The sequence below is a fragment of the Myotis lucifugus genome, unplaced genomic scaffold (assembly GCF_000147115.1).
Source record: "Myotis lucifugus unplaced genomic scaffold, Myoluc2.0 scaffold_2, whole genome shotgun sequence".
In the NCBI taxonomy this organism is placed as follows: domain Eukaryota; kingdom Metazoa; phylum Chordata; class Mammalia; order Chiroptera; family Vespertilionidae; genus Myotis; species Myotis lucifugus.
The window spans coordinates 18,680,800-18,703,254 of NW_005871050.1; the positions used below are offsets into that span (position 1 = coordinate 18,680,800).

Sequence of the window (22,455 nt, forward strand, 5' to 3'; positions counted from 1 at the left end):
GTGTTTTTATTGTTGTTTGTTGCCATCATGCTTTTTTATTTCTTCTTTGATCTCTCTGGTAACCCAGTCATTGTTTAATAGCATGCTATTTAGCCTCCAGGTGTTTGATTTTTTTTATTGGTTTTATTGTAGTTGATTTCTAGTTTTATGCCGTTGTGGTCTGAGATGGTGCTTTATATGATTTCTGACTTCTTGAATTTCAAGAGACTTTGCCTGTGACCCAATATATGGTCTATCTTTGAAAATGACCCATTTGCACTTGAGAAAAATGTATATTATGTGGCTGTGGGGTGAAATGTTCTGAAGATGTCAATTAATTCCATCTGATCTAGTGCATTATTTAGGATTGATGTTTCTTTGCTGATTTTTTGTTTAGAGGATTTGTCCAATGGTGATAGTGGGGTATTAAAGTCCCCTACTATGACTGTATTGCTATCAATCTCTCCCTTGATATCCTCCAAAAGTTTTTTTATGTATTTGGGTGTTCCTGTATTGGGTGTGTATATGTTTACCAAAGTTATATTTTCTTGTTGGATTGCTCCCTTTAGTATTATGAAGGGGCCTTCCTTATCTCTTGTTATGTCCTTCACTTTGAGATCTAATTTGTCCGATGTAAGTATTGCTACCCCAGCTTTTTTTTTCATTTCCATTCCCCTGAAAAATCTTTTTCACTTGAGTTTACTTTGGTACTATTTCAGTTTTATTTTTTACCTTTAAACTTTTGATCATTCTGGAATTTATTTAGGTTACCCTCATGTAAACTGCAGTAGTGTATAACCAATTTGTTTTTCTAAAGGCTATCCAATTATTCCCCAATTATTTTTAATCATTCATTTTTCCCTTGTTTGAAGGCCACTTTTGCCATGGAGAGTCACTTCCTGATGTATTTGAGTTCCCCATAATTCCTGAAAGAATTTAGTTTTGTTTTATTTTTCAAACCACTGAAGTGTGGTTCTCCCAATCCATATTGACTCTTTTAAAAATATCATCATTTACTTTATAAACTATTAAATCAATTAGCAATATTTTCCTTGATCTTGGCAGAGTTTGAAATAGTTGAATTTCTTCCAACTACTCTTCTGTACTACACTTCTCAACTTTCATCTCACAATTCTCTTAGTCTCCCGCCTACCCTTTTTTTTTTTGCTAGCTTGTCTTCCTGTTTCTTGTACAACATTGTTCTTTGGAATTGCACCTTTCCCATGGCAAATAAAATCCTGAGTAATATTTCCCAATCTCATCACTTCAGCTATTACTTAATGGCTAAATATTCCTATATTTTCATTGTAGTTCCAATCTAAATGTCTATATATTCAGTTTTCTATTAGTTACTATATTGTGTGTCCTAGGGTATTTCAATATGCCTATGTCAAACGATTGTTCTCCTTGCTTTCAATATTTTTCTTTCTTCTCTGAACCCTACCTCACTTGATATCATCACCATTTCCCTCAGTTACCTACATAGATTTTGTCTTTGATGTTCCCTTTTCCCTGTGATATCTGTCAGTGATCTTCAGTTGTAAGTCTGTGCCCTTTTTTCATGCCTTTTTAGTTTATTAACTGGTCTCCATACTTCTCTCTCTCTCTCTCTCTCTCTCTCTCTCTCTCTCTCTCTCTCTCTCTCTCATTGTCCTATGTTGCAGGCAGTGTTAATTAAAGCTTATAAAACAGTAGGTTTTAGTTAAATCCTGCATAAAGTGATCACATGTGTTTATTTCTTCTCCTTTCCTCACTCCATTAAAATTAAAGTAATGAAATTGAAAAATTCAAAAGGACAAAGAGAACAGGAGTGGAAACATTGACAGATGTAAGGTTGAAACTAATTTTTTACTTTGAGCAAAGGAATTTACGACTTCAATATCTCCCCCTACATTGCCGGGAGCCGGTCCATCCTTGCTGCTTGACACAGTCGCTGCAGAGAAGAAACGTCTGCACAGCATATGTTTCAAGGGACCTGGCGTATATGGCATACTGTTCTTAATATGTTTGCTCCCATTCTTGGCACTATGTGTTTTAACCAAGGTCACCTCTCCGAAAAAGGTTGTTTCCCCAGGTGGGGATTTTTCCCTGAGGTTAGGGAGGGGATACAACCCCTTAATTAAGTGCCAGGCGGGTAGTTAAACTACATAATCTTTACTCCCTGGAATGGAGATAAGAAACGCCCTAACCTTTGTAATAGAAATTGACAGGATTAAAATCGGCTGGTATAAATATAGATGTAACAAGACAATAAACATCAGATCCTCATCAGATCCTCATCACATCATCATCAGATCCTCATCAGATCCTCATCACATCATCATCAGATCCTAACCAGAACTCAGCCAGAGAACATGGCAAAAGATCCTGGACAGAACCTGGCTACAGAACTTCACTGGAGAACCTAGACAGAACACGGCAAAAGAACCTGGATAGAACCTGGCTAAAGAACCTGGTGACTGAACCTGGCTGGAGAACATGGAGAACCTGGCTGGAGAACCTAGCGAGAGAACATGGCACCAGAACTTTGGCTGGAGATCCTGGCTAGAGGTCCTGACTAGGCTGCTGATCAACTGAAGGCTGTATCGTGTCATTCCTTCTTCGCTGACTCCGTCCACACCTTTGGGGATCCCTGGACCCGTTGGGGTTGGACCCCAACACTACATGAACATTTGAGAGAAACCAACTAATTCTTCCTCTATAACTACTAATGTTTCAAAACTTGGAGGCACCTGATCTGGGGAAGGCAGGAATGAGTGATGAGATTGAAAACATGGGCTGTTTCTTGAAAGTCTTTATAATAAGTGGCTAGAGTCCAAGTCTTATTGCCCACTCTCTGTTCCTCAGAAGATCAGAGGTTTCTTATATGGAGAATTTGAATGGGAGCACCCCAGACTCAGAGATCCAGGTACAGCAGGTAGATTGGTTGAAAATATGGGATTAAGTGAAAATGTGCATACCTAATTTTAGGACTTATATTTCTACCCAAGATGCAGTTGTTAAAAGGAGAATGAATTATTTGTTTTCACATTCCCAGATTCCTAATAGTAATCTTGATATAGTTTGATTTTTTTTTCTTGGCTCATCTTCTAAGAAACTGTAACCTAAACAAAATTAAAATTCCTCAATAACTACAATTCTCTTGACACAAGCATTTTTAGAAACGGTATGTCAAAGTCAATTGATTTTGAGATGCTTAAATTTTTTTAAAATTTTATTTAGGCTGCTCAATTTTTAAAATTGTGATAGGATTATAAACATAGAATAGGACTATGAAATAAATATAAATGTTACATTGTCATTTGATTTGTTTCATTTTTAGAGTTATGAAGACCCAAGAAATAGAGTGCTTTATTTCCTTCTCCTTCTTTTGCTATTGTCTCTAAATTAAAGGGCAGAAAGAGGGCAAGGAACAATGAAAACAACATTTTTTTCTCAAGCTTAATTGTTTTAGTTCTTTGCATAGTTTTACAACAAACATAATTATATAAACAAATTAAATTGCATCTTCCCTATGCAATATAGTGATTTTAATTAAAAATATTTAATGTTGACATTATTGCAGATGTCCCCCATATCCTCCCCTTTGCCCACCTCCACTTACCCCTGCCTCCTTCTCACTTGGCCTTCATCACACTATTGTCCATGTCCATGGGATATGTATATATGTTCTCTAGCTAATTCCTTCAACTTCTTTATCCAGTCACTCCCACCCCCACCCTTCTGGCTCCTGCCAGCCTATTCCACTTTGTCAGTTTATTTTGTTCTTTAGATTCCACATGTTAGTGAGATCATATGGTACTTGTCTTTCTCTGCTGACTTATTTTGCTTAGCATAATAGTCTCCAGGTCTATCCATGCTGTTCCTTCTTTTTTAAAGCCACAGAGTATTCCATTGTGTATATGTACCATAGTTTTTTAATCCTCTCAACTGCTGGTGGACCACCTAGGCTGTTTCCATATCTTAGCTATTGTAAATAATGCTACTATGAACATAGAGGTGCATATATTCTTTCTGATAGGTGTCTCAGGATTCTTAGGATATATTCCTGGAAGTGGGATCACTGGATCAAATGGCAGTTCCATTTTTAATTTCTTGAGGAAACTCCATACTATCTTCCACGTAACTGCACCAGTCTGCATTCCCACCTACAGTGCACGAGGGTTCCCTTTTTTCCACATTCTCATCAACACTGATAATTAGTGACCTTGAGCATTCTTTCATATGTCTATTGGTCATCTGTATGTCCTTAATTAAATATCCGTTTTTGCTTCCCAATGTATTTGAAATTAATAAAATACATTAAATATACTCTACATCTCCAACACAAAGCATTCACATTACTAAAAACCAGTATATTAATTAGATAAAGTTTAGTTTACTACAAACTACCTCCTCCTTTCCCATAAAAAAATCAACAGGCATGACCAAAACAAAAATTCAGTGCGGATCAGGAAAACAATGCCTATTTTTATATGTTTAGATTTAAAAATATTATACCTTTCTAGCCTTAATTTTGACCAATCACTTCTAAAATTGTGGGCCCTGTTTATGGGCTGCTCAGGCCTTTAGTTTCCCTGGTAAAATGGAAATTAGTCCTGTCAGTATCTACTTGGAAAATGTTTGCCTCAACCCTTTGCTTTAACTTCTCTTGTCTAACCCAACTTCACACAGACTCCTCAGTTCTTCTGACTTTCATTTAATCCAACTTCTGTATATTTGTTTTTATTTCATGGGTAATTGCTAGCTAATGATTTCACCTGAAATTTAGTCAATACTTTTTTAATGATTCAGTATGGCATTTTGTAGATATTTTGACTGTTGCAGATTGAGTTTCTTATATTCCTTTACTTTCTAAGTTATCATATGGACATTAGGTACATGGATATATATTTTGCATTTCTGTCACAAAATATATAAAATACTACAAAGGTAGCACAATTAGAAACTTCTAGTATTGGTTTTCATAGTAAATATTGACTTATTTTCCTCCTGAACAGATTCTTATCCAACTTGTGGAGGTGATGGATCAACTGCATCTAGGGGAATCAGTTGCTGCAGTTCTCCGTAACAGGTATATTTATGGAAACAATTTACCTTATAAATTACATAATGTCTCTCCTGCCCATTGATATACCTAACATAATTGCTACTCAGTAAGTATTTGTTGAATATCTGGAATGAAATAAAAGTATTTGCTATATGAATGAATAAAAATGATTGACAAAGAAAGGGAATGATGAGCATGTTAGTGATCATATGTTCTGAACTAATGAAAAAATAAAAAATATATACTTAGAAATCATAATTAGTATAAATTGTGAACACATAGAATTCAGTCAGTGGAGCTATTGATTGAAATTTTAAAGCATTTCAATGAATGAATACCAGTATCTATTGCATAAGAATAGATTTCTCAACAAGTATTTTTAAAATAGTATTGCTCTACGATTGTGTGTATGTTTCTGTTATTTAAATATCCAATTAGTCTTACCACTATGCTCAACACCCGAAAATAATATAAAATTATACTAAACTAGAGGCCTAGTGCATGAAATTCGTGCACTTGGGAGGGGGGTCCCTCAGCCCAGATTGTGAGAGGGCGCTGGCCAGATGGAGGGACCCCACCGGTGCACGATTAGGGCTGGGGAGGGACACAGGAGGTTGGCCTGTTGGGAAGGGACTGTGGGAGGGCTCCAGGATGTGTCTGGCCCATCTCGCTCAGTCCCAATTGACCAGACCCCAGCAGCAAGCTAACCTACTGGTTGGAGTGTCTGCCCCCTGATGGTCAGTGCATGTCATAGCGAGCAGTTGAGTGGCCTTACCATATCATTAGCATATTACACTTCGATTGAACAGATGACTGGATGACAGGACACTTAGCATATTAGATTTTTATTATATAGGATGTCAACTGTAATTGAAAAATACAATTTAAAAATATCCAATTAAAACTCTTACAGGGAGTCATGAGAATTTCAGAGCTTCCTCTGACAATTTAGACTTTTAAATTCATGGTTCAAAGAAATATACATAGCCTTTGCTTTGTAGGTATGGAATAATATCCCTTATTCTCAATAGTTTAGTTGTATAGTTTGGGTGAAACATTTGAAATAATGTGATGGAATTGTCTATATCATGGTTTTGACACTTAGTAATGGTGTAACCTTGGGAAAATTTCTCCATTGCTCTGTGCCTTAAGTTTCTTATCTATGAAATGGGGATAATAATAATACCTACATCTTAGGATTGTTTTGAGATTAAATAAATGACTATTGTGTGTATGTGGGGGGAGGGAAGAAAGAGAAATAGAGAAAAGAAGGGTGGCACAAATAATGGTAAGAGTTTTAATTGGATATTTTTAAATTGTATTTTTCAATTACAGTTGACATGGTATATCAGTGGTAGTATTGAAATATAAATGTGGGATTTTAACTATTTTGAAAATATAATAATTGTGTTTTTGACATTTAAGATACTTTAAAATATAGGCGTGTCTTAAAAGAATATAAAAAAGTGGAAAGGTTGAAGTAGGAAGTGGACATATATAAAATCATTATTATTTGTCAGATACTATACTAGGAATTTCACATAATAATCTCATTAAGCAAATATCATATGAAGGGTGACTATTTGTTGGAATGTGTTATCTCATCTGGGCAAGGGGTTGTAATGTAGACTTGCTCAGAGACCCAAAAAGCAAGAAAATCATAGCGGGATAATGTATGGGCATATTGGGTGAAAAGATAGAAGACAATAATAGTTGGGAGACATTGAATTCATAATGGAGAATTGAGTATGCAGAGTTCAAGCACTGTTGAATAGGAGGGTCAGAAGAGGAAATAGTAGGACAGGTTCAAGTTGGTAAATGAAGTGGTTATAGCATACTTGGATTTGTTTATTTTCATTATTTTTATTAAGGTATAATTACATATGCTAAAATAAACACAATCCAGTTCAAAATATAAAACAACTCCATCCCACCAGAGAATTCCTTTGTATCCATTTCTAGTCCATATCCCCTCCACTCTTACTAAGGGAATCACTATTCTGACTTATATATCTTGGATTAGTTAGCTTGTTCTTGAACTTCATGTAAATGGGGTCAGACACTGTGTATTCTTTTGTGTATCGCTTCTTTCTTTCAAAATAATAGTAATGTTTTTGAATCTATCATTGCTGTGGTATCAGTAGTTCCTTCTTTTTATTGTTGTGTAGATTCCATTGTTTAAATGTACCACAATTTCTTTACCCATTTTCTTGTTGATAGTCTTTTAAGTTCCATTATTTGGATCTTATGAATAAAGCTGTTATTGACATTTTTTATAAATATTTTTGTACCTATATACACTCATTTAGTTTTTATATGTACCTAGAAGTGGGATTGCTGGGTGATAGGATATATATATATATATATATATATATATGTTATCATTAATAGAAACTGCCAAATGCTTTTCTGAAGTGGTGGTGCCATTGTCTACTCTGACCAGTTATAAGTGAAAATCCTCACTAACTCTTGATATTGTTAGTCTCTTTAATTTTAGCCATTCTCTTGGGATAAATGGTGATGGAAGGAGATTTGACTTGCAGTGGTGAACACACAAAACAATATACAGATTATGTATTATAGAAATGTACTCCTGAAACCTATATAATTTTATGAACCAATGACACTTCAATAAGTTAAATAAAAATATGGGTTATATTCTTTTGAGTTTTACAATTTATTCTGGATATTTAGATGTGTGTATTATGAATATTTTCTTTTAATCTGTAGCTTTCCATCCCATAGTCTTATTTGTGTCTTTTGATGAGCATAAGTTTTTTTAATGAAGGTTAATTTATCATATAGTATTTTTCTTTTATGCTCAGTGCTTTTTGCATCTTGTCCAAGAAATATTTGCCCTCTCAAATTTCAGGCTTTTTTCAGGAAGTTTTATGGTTTTAACCTTCACATTATAAGTGCATTCTTGACCAGAAACAAAAGAAATGAACTTATGGCCTAGATTTCAAATAGAATCTAGATAATTAGTAAGAATACTTTATAAAAGAGAAGTCTCTTTGTCCTTTTAATTCTAACTTAATGCCTTTGTAAGTGGCATGGTAACTGAATTGTAACCTGAGTGATACTTGGCAAACCATAGGGATCTAGTCTTATGATCCTAGTTTATAACACAGTAACTTTTGGTTTCCTACTTTTATAATCTTTCTTATTATAAATAAGACTCCTTTGAAAGAAACAGATAATCCTGATACTAAATAAACTGATTTAGAGCATAGAAACTGATAGACAACCCCCAATACATTTATGATGCTACCTAATTAAAATATCAAAGCCTGAGAAAAATGGTGCTTGTTTGCATACACACATTATGAACCAATTTTGAATTATAAATAAAATACAAATCAAACACACTTAAGAATATCTGAAAATAATTAACCATTTGTGACCAAGAAAGTTTATTCTAGAGTGTGAATACTTTCATACTATGAAGTTATTCATTATGCATCCTTTGTCAATAGTTTTCAGAAAAAAAGAGAAAAAGTAAATGCTGGAGGTACTTGAAAATACTCAATGCCCATTTTAGGAATGAAAAAGTTAGTGATAGAAGCTTTTTCTCTTAACAAGAAATATATATATATATATATATATATATATATATATATATATATATATATATATATGGAAACCAACAATCCAGAAGCAACAAAACAAAGATGCCTATACCCACCATTATTTAATACTAGAGACCTTGTGCACGAATTCATGCACTGGTAGGGTCCCTTGGGGTGCCCTGCAGAGATTGGACCGCAGCTCGCACCCTCAGCCTCGCAGCCCTGCAGCCCACCTGGCACCCTGCCTTGGCCTGGTGCCACCCCCTCATCTGCTCCAATGTCCCACCTATGGGGTGATTGATGGGGGGGGGGGGAGGGCGCCTGGTTCCCTTAGCACCTGGGAGCTGGGAGGTGGCTCTGCTCTCTGCTGCCACCGCTGGTCGCAGTCTGCAGGGTGATCGGTGGGGCCATAAGCCCCTGCTCGCACCCGCCTTGGCCTGGCGCCGCCCACTCACCTGCTCCACCATCCCACCATGGTACCACTCTCATCGGGGCCCATCAAGGCTGGCAGCAACTCCACTGCTGCCCGCTGCCAGCGCTGCATCACCGATGCCTGTCATGTTCCGCACCGACCCTGGTGGTCAGCGCATGTCATAGCAAGCGGTCGAACTCCTGAGGGGACAATTTGCATATTAAGCTTTTATTATATAGGATATATCTATAAATTCTGGGCAATGTCAATAAAGAGGCATAGTTAATGGAAAAGAGAAGACAAAAAATGATCAAATTTTAGAATCATGTACCTACAGAAGCTAAGACTTGAAAACAACTTCTTAGTTGATAGACTTTTATTGAGTTCTGAAAAGTAGTTAGATATAAGATAAAAATTAAAAACCAGTAACTTTTATTTATATTAGATGTGATCATTTAGAAGATATAATGGAAAATAATCCATTTACAAAAGCAATAAAACATAAATATGTAGCAATAATCCCAGCAGAACCATGTCTGGGACTTATGTGATGAAAATTTAAAAAATTGACTGAGAAATAGGAAAGAAGATATTTTAAAAATAGAGAGACATACCATAGTATTGAATTAAAAAACTAAATTTTAGAGTGTGGTAAACTCTTCCTGAATTGTTATGTAGGTTTAACATGAATTTAATAGGATATTTAAAATTCTGACAAAGTGATTATTCAGTAAGATGAGGAATGTATTAAATGTATCCCCATTGCTTTATACAATGTCTGGCATGTACTAATTGCTGCTCAAAAAATCTAATGATTTGTTCTGTTTATTATTTAACAAACGTCTATTGTGCAATGATAAGAGCTAAACACTTTCATGTCCTAAAATGTGAAAAGTGATGAAACTTTATTCTCATTGAGCTTGAATTTTGGTGGAGGTATTGGTGTCGTCAGAGAAAAAAACCAAAATATATGTACAGGAGGAAATTGCTATGAAGAATTAATAAAGCAGGTAGAAAGATAGAGAATTGAGGGTTGCAGAATAGCATTAACTTCTTACTAGTCTTAGATGTTTTTCGTCTTGCAATCTACCATTCATCATATTTACTCTATTTGAAGTTCTATTCCAGTGACTTATGAGGTACAGAGAGAGGTCAGCCATATGTGGCTTGCTTTGCTGCAAAGAGCATCTTGATCTGAGCAGCATCCTTCTGCATACATTATAGTAATGTCTGGGAAAGGCACATTGTGGTAAAAGTCACCCATTTGGTGTTGTGGTGGTGTTTTCTGATGTTCCTAGCTCTATTAAGGATTTCTATAAGAATCTATAAAGCTCTGACAGTGTTCAAGTTTCAAGTTTTCTAAAAGTATTCTTTGACAAATAAAACATAGCATAAAATATTGTCTTGTATTTGAAATACAAGAAAAAGAATGCCAAACACAATGTAATCAGATTTTCAGCCCTTTAACGAATATTATATATCACTTACTGTACAAGGTATTAAGGATGTAGCAATGAATGGTGATATGGATCCCTGTTTGTTAGGTGCCTACTGTAGTAGTCAAAATAAGAAATGAGGAGAGTCTGAACAATGGTAATAGCAGTGGAAATGAATCAGAGGGGAGGGGATGGAGTCATGAAATATTTAAGGATAAATTTGACAATATTTGGCATTTAACTAGATTCTTCATACTCAAGTCAAAGTGATCTTTTAAATTTGCTAATCTAATAATGTCACCCAGATTGCCTTTTCCTTTGACTATTGAAATCCCACCTGTTCTTTAAAGACCCAGATCAAATTCCATGTCCTGCCTAAAACCTTCCACGATCAATCCATCCAGATTACTAGGAAGGTCTCTTTTGTCTCTGAGCTGTTTTACTCCTGCAATGATTTTTATCACATTCAGTTCTGCATTGAAGTAACTTGAATGTGTCTTTGCTTACAACACCGTTAAGAGAGCTTTTTCTTTAATTAACTTTATTGTTGAAAGTATTAACAATGTCTCCCTTTGCTCCCTATTCACTCCCTCCACCCTACTCCCATCCCTTCCCTGGGCCTTCACCACACTATTGTCTGTATCCATGGCTTATGCATATATGCATGGAGCTTTTCTAGAGAACTATATCTAATCTATATTTATTTTATATTGTATACTGTACAGGATTTTGTGCATAATAGACATTCATTAAAAATTTGTAGCCCTAGCTGGTGTAGCTCTGTTGGTTGGGCATCATCTGATGCACTGAGATGTTGCTGGTTCCATTCCAGGTCAGGGCACATGCCTGAGTTGCAGGCTGGATCCCTGGTAGGGGTCATGCAGAAGGCAGCTGATCGATGTTTCTCTCTTTCCCTTCTCTTTCTCTAAAAAGTCAATGAAAATATTAGAAATATAATAGTAATGTGTAGAAGTTATTACATTTATCAGCAATTATTTGTTACTAATAATTTTATTTGGTCAAATTGTTTAGGTAGTTTGGTTTCCCAAAGTAAACTCTTACTTATATTTAGGTAAGTGAATATTAAGTGACAGTTATTAAAATTGTAAAGTAGATTAATGAAATTTATTACAGATTCTAGGAATAAGCTCAGACTCTTTTCTTACCAATGTAATATGTAATCTCTCCTTAATAGTGTATGATGTCAAGGGAATGCAGGACTTTGAATGAGGTCATTTGATATTTTGAAATATTGAACCTTTACTATTTGTTAAACACTGTCATTATCTGTAAAATTTAAGGATTGGAAGATCCCAACCTTCCTTTTAGTTTAAAAAATCTAGAATTATTCTTTAAACCTAAGCACATAGTAGATGATAAACACATATTGGATTAAATTTGATGATGACCAGTCATTGAGGATAAGTCCTTTTGTTACAGTTTTCATAATTTGGCTTCATAAACTTTTTTAAAATGTTGAGTTAAAAAATATTGAATCTGTTGGGGTGATGGCTTTGTAAAACTTCAATGAAGATATGTTTGTTATACACTTATTAAGAATTAAGAATTTATAAGGTTCTAGTTTTACCTTTGTTGAAGGAAGTGAGGCAATGATTATAATAAGGTCAAACCTTAGGCTAGAAGATCCCTATAAGGATTATAATATGAGGGCAACACACAAATTTCTATATACTTTATACAACAGACTTTTATTTAGGCTCATTTTTATTTACCCATTTTTATTGTCCTAATATATTGCAGTAAGGTACATGTGCAGTTTATCAGCATATTTGTTCCTCTCACTGAAGAGTTACATGTTTTCATACAAAGGACATGGACTTGTTAGTAATGTTGTGTTTGATCTCTTTAGAGGAATTTTCCAGGCCACAGAAAGTGTTTCTGTTCCTAGGGAGAGGAGTTACTACCCTGATTCCCCTTCTTCTACCTCCATCTTAAATGTTGCTGTTTATAATTCTGTACATATTCCCTGTGTTCTTTCTGGGTAATCTTATCTACAGCCATTACTTCTATCCCAAACTATATGCTGAAACCCTTCACATTTCTATCTTGAGTCTAAGTTTTTTCATGAGCCCTAAAGTAAAGTTTCTTTATTTCTTCTCTCCACTAGTTTGTTTGTTTTGACTTTACAAGTAATGCATACTTATTATAGAACACTTAGAAATAGAAAACTATATATATGCAGGCAAAATAATCACCTAAGGTAATATCTATTAACCTTTGGTACATTTTTACTCTAGTATTTTGGTGCATTTTAAAATATGTCTGAGGTAGTAATTATTGGACATGATTTGGTTATACTGTTGTAGTTAAGAGCAAAGGCTTTGAAGTCTGTCAAATACAGGTTCAAATCAAGTTCTGTTACTTACTAGTCTCGTGAACTTTGGAAAGTTTCTTAACCTCTCTGAGTCTCTTTTCTCACCTATAAAATATAATAATACTAGAGGCCCAGTGCACGAATTCATGCACAGGTGAGTTCCTGAGGGGTTGGGCCGGGACTGACTTCCAGGAGGCTGGCAGTGCTGTTGGGATCATGCTGACAGTGCTGATCCATAGGTGCCTGGCCTGTTCTCCAGAGATTGGACCTGCAGGACTACTGAGGAAGTGAGTGGCTGCCACCAGGCTGGTGGGCTGCCGGGATAGGTGCCCGCAGCAGTGGCAGTCAGTACTGGGTCGCCACGGCAACCCAGCACTGACTTCTGGTCCGTCAAGCCTTTGGTTGTTTTGGATATTTAGGACTCTGGGTTTTTATATATTAGGATTACTGTATGGAATTGTTCTGAGGGAAAAATGAAATGCTTGTAAGATAGTCATGTTCCTGGTGCAAGTTAAATATAAAATAAGGGGAAGCACTTACTGTATATCATGTATTATACTGCATATCTTGTCTGTATTGTGCTGTTTTTATTAGAATTTCACCTATTAATAAAAACTTGTAGTAGCCCCAGCAGGGTGGCTCAGTTGGTTGGAATGTCATCCTGTACACCAAAAAAAAGTAGCAGGTTTGATTCCCAGCCAGGGCACATACCTATGTTGCAGGTTCAATCCCTGGTAGGGGTGCATGTGAGAGGAAGCTGTTTGATGTTTCTCTCTCCCATTAAAGGTTTTTCTCTCTTCCTTCCTCACTCTCTAAAATCAATAAAAACATATCCTTGGGTGAGGATTAACAAAACACAAAAAAACTTGTAGTAGACATAACAGTTCCAAATTACAAACTCTTTCATGGTACAAATGATTTCTTAATATTAAGTATTTGAGTTGAATCTACTTTTGGGGTATTAATTATAATGTCTTCCATATCTATCATATTTTCTTTCCTTGCTTTAATATTTGTTATCTTTTATATTTACATTTCATGAATTTGTTTTATACTGTGTCAAATCTTCTGTTTACTTCCTCTGATGTACATTTTGGTTGTTACTCTGGCTTAGTTTCCTTGCTGTTGACCAATATAATTTATAGCTTTCCAAATCTGATCTTGTTATCTTATTTGGCTTCCTCTTCCTGCTTTATTGAGGCCATATTTTTTTATTTTCTTGAATGTGCCAAAGGCTTTCAACATTGTTTTCTGGCTCCTATGTGAAAACATTTGCAGAGTGTTCTGCTCTTTCTCTAAGTCTTTATGATGACAAATCTCCTTTTCCTTGTTTTTCTATACATTTCCTTTTGCTCCATGCTAGTTGTTTTCCTATTTTTTTATTCTTAAAGGAAGAAGGAATCCAAAATAGCCTTTGTACTTGCCTTTCCCTTCATCTCAACCATTTCTTCCCCATGGTCTTTGCATGGATAGCTCTTTTTCTTTTTAGATCTCCACTTACAGGTCTCTCATTTGAGAGGTTTTCTTTGACCACCCAGTCTAAAGCAGGCCATCTGTTTGGTGTCACACCGCTCTAGTTTAACTCTTTGCATAAGACTCATCACTATCACTATTAGATATGTTCCTTCTTTCCTGTTTATTTTTTCCTTCCTTTTTGTTTAATTTTTATCTATCCCCTTTCACTAAAATAGAAGCTCTAGGAGGGTAGGAATCTTGCCTGTCTTGTTGATTGCTTTAATTTTAGCACCCACAACCATATCTGGTACATATTAGTTGCTTGATAAATATTTGCTGAATGAACAAATTAACCATTGCCCCTCTCTCTGAGCTCTTGGGTACTAATCCAACCCCTTTCTCTACTTTTACCCATGAGTCAATATTGATAGGAATAAATTGTTAAAAAATAAATGGGGGAGAAGAGACAAATCTTTCTTACAGAAGAATCCCAAATTTTATACATGTATATGTGTATCCATATAATTGTATGTATTTTCCCCGCTCCAAGAGAGAGAACTTCATCTCCCTCTCTCCTTGTGTTTAGACTTAATGATTCACTTTCAGAGAAAAGAGCGTGGAAAGGGAAAAAGTACCTTTACAATGAAGAAATCTGGCAAATTCTACCTCTAGAAGGGAGAAAAATGCCCTTCTCCCCTAAATGTCTACATCCTAATCCCCATAATCTGTAACTGATACTATACATGGCAAAAAGACATGGCAGATATGATCAAGTTAAGAACCCTGAGATGGGGAGACTATCCTGGATTGCCAAGGAGGGTCCAGTGTAATCACAAGGGGTATAAGAGAAATCAGTCAGAAAAAGGATATGTGATTATGCAAGTAGGGGTTGGAGTGATGCTCTTTGAAGATACAGGAAGGTAACATGATCCATAGAACACAGGTGGCCCCTAGAAGCTGGAAAAGGCAAGAAAAGAAATCTCCCCTGAAGAATTCTAGGCTTCTGACCATCAGAACTATAAGATAATTAATTTGTGTTGTTTATAGCCACTAAGTATGTAATAATTTATTACAGCGGAAAGAAATAAGAAATGAATACACCATGTTTCCAGAGGCTTGCTCATATATTCCAAGGGTTGTCATTTCTGACTTAATATAAACACAAGAGAGGTATCAGCAGTGGCGAAGGTGGTCTGGAGGGTAGGTACCATAGAAGGGAACAGCTCCTTTGCCAGGTCTCCATTTCCCTGCAGGAGCTAGTTTTCCTCACTTTTTGTCTGCACAATATTTAGCGGGAAGTTGAGGGAGATATGTTATTTAAAATTGGACATTCATATATTTATCTTGAAGTTTTCCATACATAATGTATACTCACTGTGAAGTATTTGGACAGTATAATCCCACTGCTCTGAAAGCAGTGTTAATATTTTGAAGTTCATAAGTAGAAGTATTTATTCAACATGAACATTCCCCAGTACTGCAAATACAATGTGTCCAAACCGATCTAGTCTTATTCCCCAGCACCTGCTTCCATATCTGTAGTCTTGGCCTCATTTAACGACACCACCATTCACTCAGTTGCCTGAGACAGATGCTTGGGCCTCATCCTGTACCTTTCTTTCTTCCTCATTGCTCATATTCAGTCATTCACCAAGTCACTATTTCTCCTTCCTAATTATTTCTCCAATCTGTTCCCCCTGCTGCTTTATTCTTTTTTTAAAAATCTTCACCTGAGGGTATTTTCCCATTGCTTTTTAAAGAGAGTGAAAGAGAGAGGGAAAGACAGAGAGAAATATTGATGTGAGAGTAACACATCGATTGGTTTCCTCCTGCATGAACCCCGATCAGGGTCCTGGCTGGGGAGGAGCCTGCAACCAAGGTACGTGCCCTTGACAGGAATTGAACCCGGACCCTTTGGTCCACAGGCCGACTCTCTATCCACTGAGCCAAACCAGCTAGGGCTGCTTCATTCTTATTACCACATTCTTACTTCAGGGCCACATAATTTGTCACCTGGATCATTATAACGTCCTTCTGAGCTAGGCCCAAGCCAGTTCTGCTGGATTTTGGGTGTGCAACATTTTAACTGATAGGTTAACTGCTTTAAATGAATTGGGGGCCTGGAAGTTGGTAAAAATAAGTTTTTCTTTAAAAAGTTTTCATTTCTCTCTTTTTCCAATCTTTAATTTCCACCCCCCTGCCCCCACCCTCCCGTAAACTTCCCAATAGATGCTGTTGCATGGATAAATTAAAAGACTATATAAAATTTCCACAGGGTTGCAAACCACAGTTGGATCATGTTCTTATTTGGGTTACATGTGACAAGAAATATGGACCTATGAAATAATTCAGAGCCTTAATTAATGTGGGTGTTTTTTAAAAATATAGAGCCAGAAAACAAAGTTTTCCTTTGTCCTTTTGGATATCCATGCTGTGTGATATTTCAACTTCCAATCTCCCACTTACTCCACCGCCATTTTTAATCCTCTAGCTCTGAGTTAGTTTCCTGTGGTTACTAATTACCATAAACTGGGTGCTTGAAAACAACAGAAATGTGTTCTCACTCTGTTCTGGAGGCCAGAAATCTGAAATCGGTATCCCTGGGCAGAAATCATGGTGTCAGCAGGACCATGCTCCCTCTGGAGGCTCTAAGGGAGAATCTGTTCCTTGTCTTGCCCAGTGGCTGTCAATGTTCTGTGGCTCCTGACTGCCTCTGGCTTCATGTCACCTCCTCTGTGTGTGTCTCAACTCCCAGTCTCCCAATCATTATTTTCTCTCTACCATTCACAATGAACAGAAGAAGAGTAATGATTTTTCTTTGTCCTGGAAGCTCTACTCTACTAGTTTCTGTGCAGGCAGGTTTTAGCTATGGCAATTTCAAGCTTTGTGTACCTCAGACAGCCCTACTATGAGTCTCCTCTGAGAGCCCAAATCCTTAATCTGCCATCAAAGGAAAGGAAATGTGTTTTCTCCTCCCCTCCTGAGGATCTCCTTATCTGTGGTATGTTATGAAATGAATTCTCCTGAAAGTAAAGACGTTTTCCTGCGTCATCACGCATGACATAGAAATAGGCTATAGATAACTAGAAAGAAATCCTCTGCTGATCTTAGCAGTCTGTTTTCTGGGAAACAAAATAACAGAGGCAGCAGAGTGAATTCAAACTAAACCTGATGTTTTTGACAGGAGCTATGCCTAGATATAGACAGAGTCATTTGTTTTTTCCATGATACATTTTTGAAAATACTATCATGTAATTTTGTACAAACTTGTCTGAGACCAGCCATTGTCCAGAGTTGTCAGGTCTGTCAGGCATGGCTTAAGTCCCACTTTTGCCTTCTCAAACTTGGGTGGCTATTGGAGTCAGTGAGAGGCCACCTCGAACATACTTTTCTCTCTTGGTTCCCCAAGGCAGCACTAACACTGATAAGGCCTCTAGGGAGGGAATAGCTATCTGATCTCCAGACCCTACAGACTGCCTCTCCATGTTACATTTATCCTCTGACCATGTGACATGAAGGGAAAATTACATAAAAATTAGCTTTTGATCGCATACTCCTACCCATTCTCCTTAAAAGGAGTTCATTTAACCGATTGACCCTTCTGTTGAAAAAGCAAAATGCAATACTGAGTTTGGAGTTTCAAAAATCCGATTTTTTGGACCTGGGTTTGCCAACATAACTGTCAGTTTATTTAATCTGCTACCAGTTTCTTTACCTTTCTTCTTTTTTCTGAATAAATACTTTCTCTTGTCTTAAAAATTAATGAGATGATATGCTTGAATTACTTTGTTCTCCCTGGAAGGTAGACCTGAATCAATTCAAGTTGATTTTTGAAAGGAGTTGAAAACAGAGTTAAGGCTATTTGTTTTGCTAAGAATAGTGTGGTTCCACAAATAACAGATTACATTACTTTAAAGATAGAAAAAGATTGTAGAGATAGTGTTCAACTCTCTTAAATGTAAAAAAGACAGGGAATCTGATATGCAAAGGGGGGAGAACTTCAAGTTCACATAACAAGGGAAAGACCCAAGACATGAGTGAGTACCCATGTTTTCTGGTATACAGTGCTATTTTTATCTCAGAAACCTGTAATTTGCATATTTAAAACATCTATGAATAAATGTATTCCATCAGATTGTCAGTATTGTATAGTGCATGTGATAAATTTAATATTTACAGTTAAATTTGGGATAGGCTTTATCATTATTTTATGTGTAAAAAACTTTTTTATTGGCTAAAGAGTCCAAGTAGTTTCTTTTCTGTGGGTTGTCTAAGTATTAATCAGGGAATCAATGCTTATATTAATTATAATAAAGAAATCAAGTATTAATCTAGTAATCAGTGGGGAATAGGAAGGTGGATAAAAATATAATAGAAATTCAACCCAGTCTGTATCCTAAATTTCGTTGTGAGTGCTATTTTAGTGTATTTGGTCTTATACATATACTTAATGACACATCTATATCCAGACACAACTCTTGCTGTTAACAACATTGTTAATTCAATTCCAACTTTCTATCCTGCCTCAGTTATTTTGTTTTCCCTAAAAAAAGTGCTAAAATCATTAGACAGTTTTTTTACATTTATATATAACCCCATGTATTAGTTTCCTCTTGCTGCTGTAACAAATAATCATAAACTCGGTGCTTAAAACAACACCAATTTGTTATCTGGCAGTCCTGGAGTTCACTGGGCTAAAGTCTGTGGCCCTTTCTGGAGACTCTAAGGGATAATCTGTTCTTTGCCTTTCCCAGCTTCCAGAGACTACCTGCATTCCTTTGCTCTTAGCGCTGTTCCTCCATTTTCAAAGCCATAACAGTGGGTTGAGTTCTTTTGACATCTCATCACTTGGACCAACTTTTGAGTGTTTCTCTTTTGTTTGTTCATTTGTTTTGTTCTTTAGATTCCATATATAAGTGAAATCATATAGTTTTTGTCTTTCTCTGTCTGACTTATTTCACTTAACATAATACCCTCTAGGTTCATCCATGCTGTTGAAAATGGTAGGATTTCATTCTGTTTTTATGGCCAAGTAATATTCCATTGTATATCTGTACCATAAATTTTTTGATCTACTCGACTACTGATGGGTACTTGGGTTGCTTTCATATCCTGCCTATTATAAATAATGCTGCAATGAACATAGGGGTGCATATATATTTTTTAAATTAGTGCTTTGGGTTTCTTCAAATATATTCCCAGAAATGGAATCGCTGGGTCATAAGGCAATTCCAGATAATGGCTCTTTTTCAATTTAAAAAATTATTTTCTAAAAAATTCATCATAAATTCTCATTTTAATGCCCCTCATATATAAGTATACATATAGTATATAATATGGAAATTATAGAAAATTTGGAAAATGCAGAAAAGAAAATAAATTCCACATTATTCCATGTTATCCAAGGTAAACCAGTTATTGTGGTGGTATACTTCCATTCAACTGTTTCTGCCTGCATATCTTTTACATGGTTATCATAATGTCTCTACAATTTTATATTTTGGTGATGCCATTAGTACTTTCCATATTATTAATTATCTTAATAATCAACTAGTCATTGTCTCTAATATTAATGCAATATTAACACTTTCTGTGTTATTATTACATAGTCTTCTAAACAGTAAATTTAAAAATAAATTGAGTTGCAAAATTAACACATGGTCATTATTTTTAAAATTAGAATGTACTTATACAGAGAAAGAAAATTTATATCATTCATAATCCAACTACTCGGTTAATATTTTAGTCTATATTCATAGAAAAAGTATGTGTATATAATTATTTTTACAAAATGGGTTCATATTTTAAGTACTATATTTGCATTTTTCACTAACTATATCAAAGATATCTTTCTGTGTCTTCATTTCTCTTCAGTATCACTTTATGTGACATGCTTATAAAATGCTTTAAACACTCTCTGGAACATAATGAGCACTCAAATGTAGTTGTTGTCAACCTCATCATGAGAATTATTGTATGCATGTATCAAAATTTATATTAACATTTTCCCATTTGTAATATTTTTATTTTTAAACAATGTCAAATTTACAGAAAACTGCAAGTTTTCTATTGTTGGAACTATTTTAGAGAGTAACTTGCTAACAGAATGCCCATCAACCTCAAATTCTCCATTGTATACAATTCCTGTAAATGAGAATGTTCTTCTATATAACCTAAATTCAACCATCAAAACCAGGAAATCAACATTAACACATTACTACATTCTAATCAAAGCCCAGATTTTTCCAGTTATTTCAAAGGTGTTTTTGATATCAAAAAGTTCCAACTCAGAATCATGCATTGAATTTAATTGTAAGGTCTCTTTAGTTTTCTTCCATCTGATACACGTTCTCAGTCTCTCCTTGACTTTCATGAATTTGCCACTTTTGTAGATTACAGTCCAGTTATTTTGCAGAAAATCCTTTGGTTTGCGTCAGTTTTAATGGTTGGTCATGGTTATATTCAGGTTTTCCTTCTTCAGCAGGAATGTCATAGAAATGATATTGTATCTTATCAGGTGACGCATGATTTTAATTTGTCCCATATTGATAGTCACCTTGATTAAGGCAGTGTCTGTCAGGCTTCTCCACTGCAAAATTACTTTTTCTCCCCTTCCTAATTAATGGCATTTCTTGGTGGGAGGCTGTATGTACATTGAGACTATGAATATCTGTTCCTCATTAAACTTTTAATATTTCATTCATATCAGTATAAATCAATAGATTCTTATTTTATTCAAAGAGTTATGATCAGTCATTTATTTTGATGCCAAATAGTCCCAGATTTGGCCAGTAGGAGCCCATTCAGATTGTTTTCTGTGTCCTTTTGACATATCTCCATCATTATCTCTTTCATTTTGAGTTTATCTTATACTTTTTGCATGCTTCCTTACATTCTGGTTCATCTTGTACTTTCTCTGCCTTAGCCCTAGAATCAGTTATCCTGGATCTTTTTAGTAGAGAAAAGTGTCTAGAATCAAAATCTGTGTATCTGTGTGCTACATGTGTTCATTTTTCTTGGGTATTGCTGTTCCCAGGGCCTTTAAATGGACAATGCTAGGAAATATGTATATATGTGTACACACACACACACACACACACACACACACACACACACACACATATATATATATACATACTGAGTGGCCAGATTATTATGACCACCCCATCAGTACTTCGTTAGGCAACATTTTGCCTTTAATACTGTGGCGATTCTTCTTAGCATTGACTCCACGAGATGTTGAAAGGTGATGCGAGGAATCTGACACCATGCCTGATGAATAGTACTGTCCAGTTCTGTGAGATTTGATGGTTGTGGAACCAGCTGCCTGATGGCTCTTTTAACTTTGTCCCACAAATGCTCAATTGGACTGAGATCTGGTGATTGTGGGGGCCACCTAAGCAAGGTAATATCTCCCTCATGTTCTTGAAACCACTCCTGCACAATACGAGCACCATGGCATGGCACATTGTCTTGTTGGAAGAAGCCATCTCCATTGGGATACACCGTCAACATGATAGGGTGAACCTGATCAGCAACAATTATAGGTATGTTGTGCTATTTAGACATTGTTCCACACAAATTAAATGGACCAAATCATGCCAGGAAAACATGCCCCAAGCCATAACATTGCCCCCACCAGCTTGAAGGGTTGTACTCATGCATGTGGGGTGCATGCATTCATGCTGTTTCCACCAAATTCTCACTCTGCCATCTGCATGATGCAACTGGAAACATGATTCATCGGACCACATGGCTTTTTTCCAATGCTCGACTGTCCAATCCTTATGTTCCTGTGCAAATTGGAGACGTTTTATCTTGGTAACTGCAGACAGAAAAGGTGTTTGAACAGGCCTTTGGCTGTTTTTTTGATACTCACTCCATGGCTCCAAGCGCCAATAATCATCCCACGTTCAAAGGCTGTTAAATCGCGTTGTTTACCCATATCTTCAGAGAAAAATCACTTCTACTGTCATGGTAAACAACCTGCTTCCCTATTTATAATGGTCGGGTCCTCCAGCAACTTCAGTGCAAAATTATAGCTAATTTGCCTACAAATGTCACGTGGTCATAATAATCTGGCCACTCAGTGTATATATGAATAATTTATTGTCCTGTTTACAGATATAGATAGTGGCCCTTATAGGAGAGATTAAATGATCTTAAACAGTCTAGTGTGTGTGTGTGTGTGTGTGTGTGTGTGTGTGTGTGTGTATGTG

General features: G+C 36.0%; 1 protein-coding gene across 1 annotated transcript in view; it reads left to right on the forward strand.

The window, feature by feature from the left end:
- The window catches only part of KLHL13 (kelch like family member 13), a 419,190-nt gene that overhangs the window by 297,495 nt on the left and 99,240 nt on the right, over window positions 1–22,455 (forward strand). Inside the window, exon 4 of the mRNA XM_023758502.1 lies at window positions 4,980–5,053. Coding sequence (XP_023614270.1) covers window positions 4,980–5,053 — 74 coding nt within the window. The remainder of the gene's footprint in view (window positions 1–4,979; window positions 5,054–22,455) is intronic.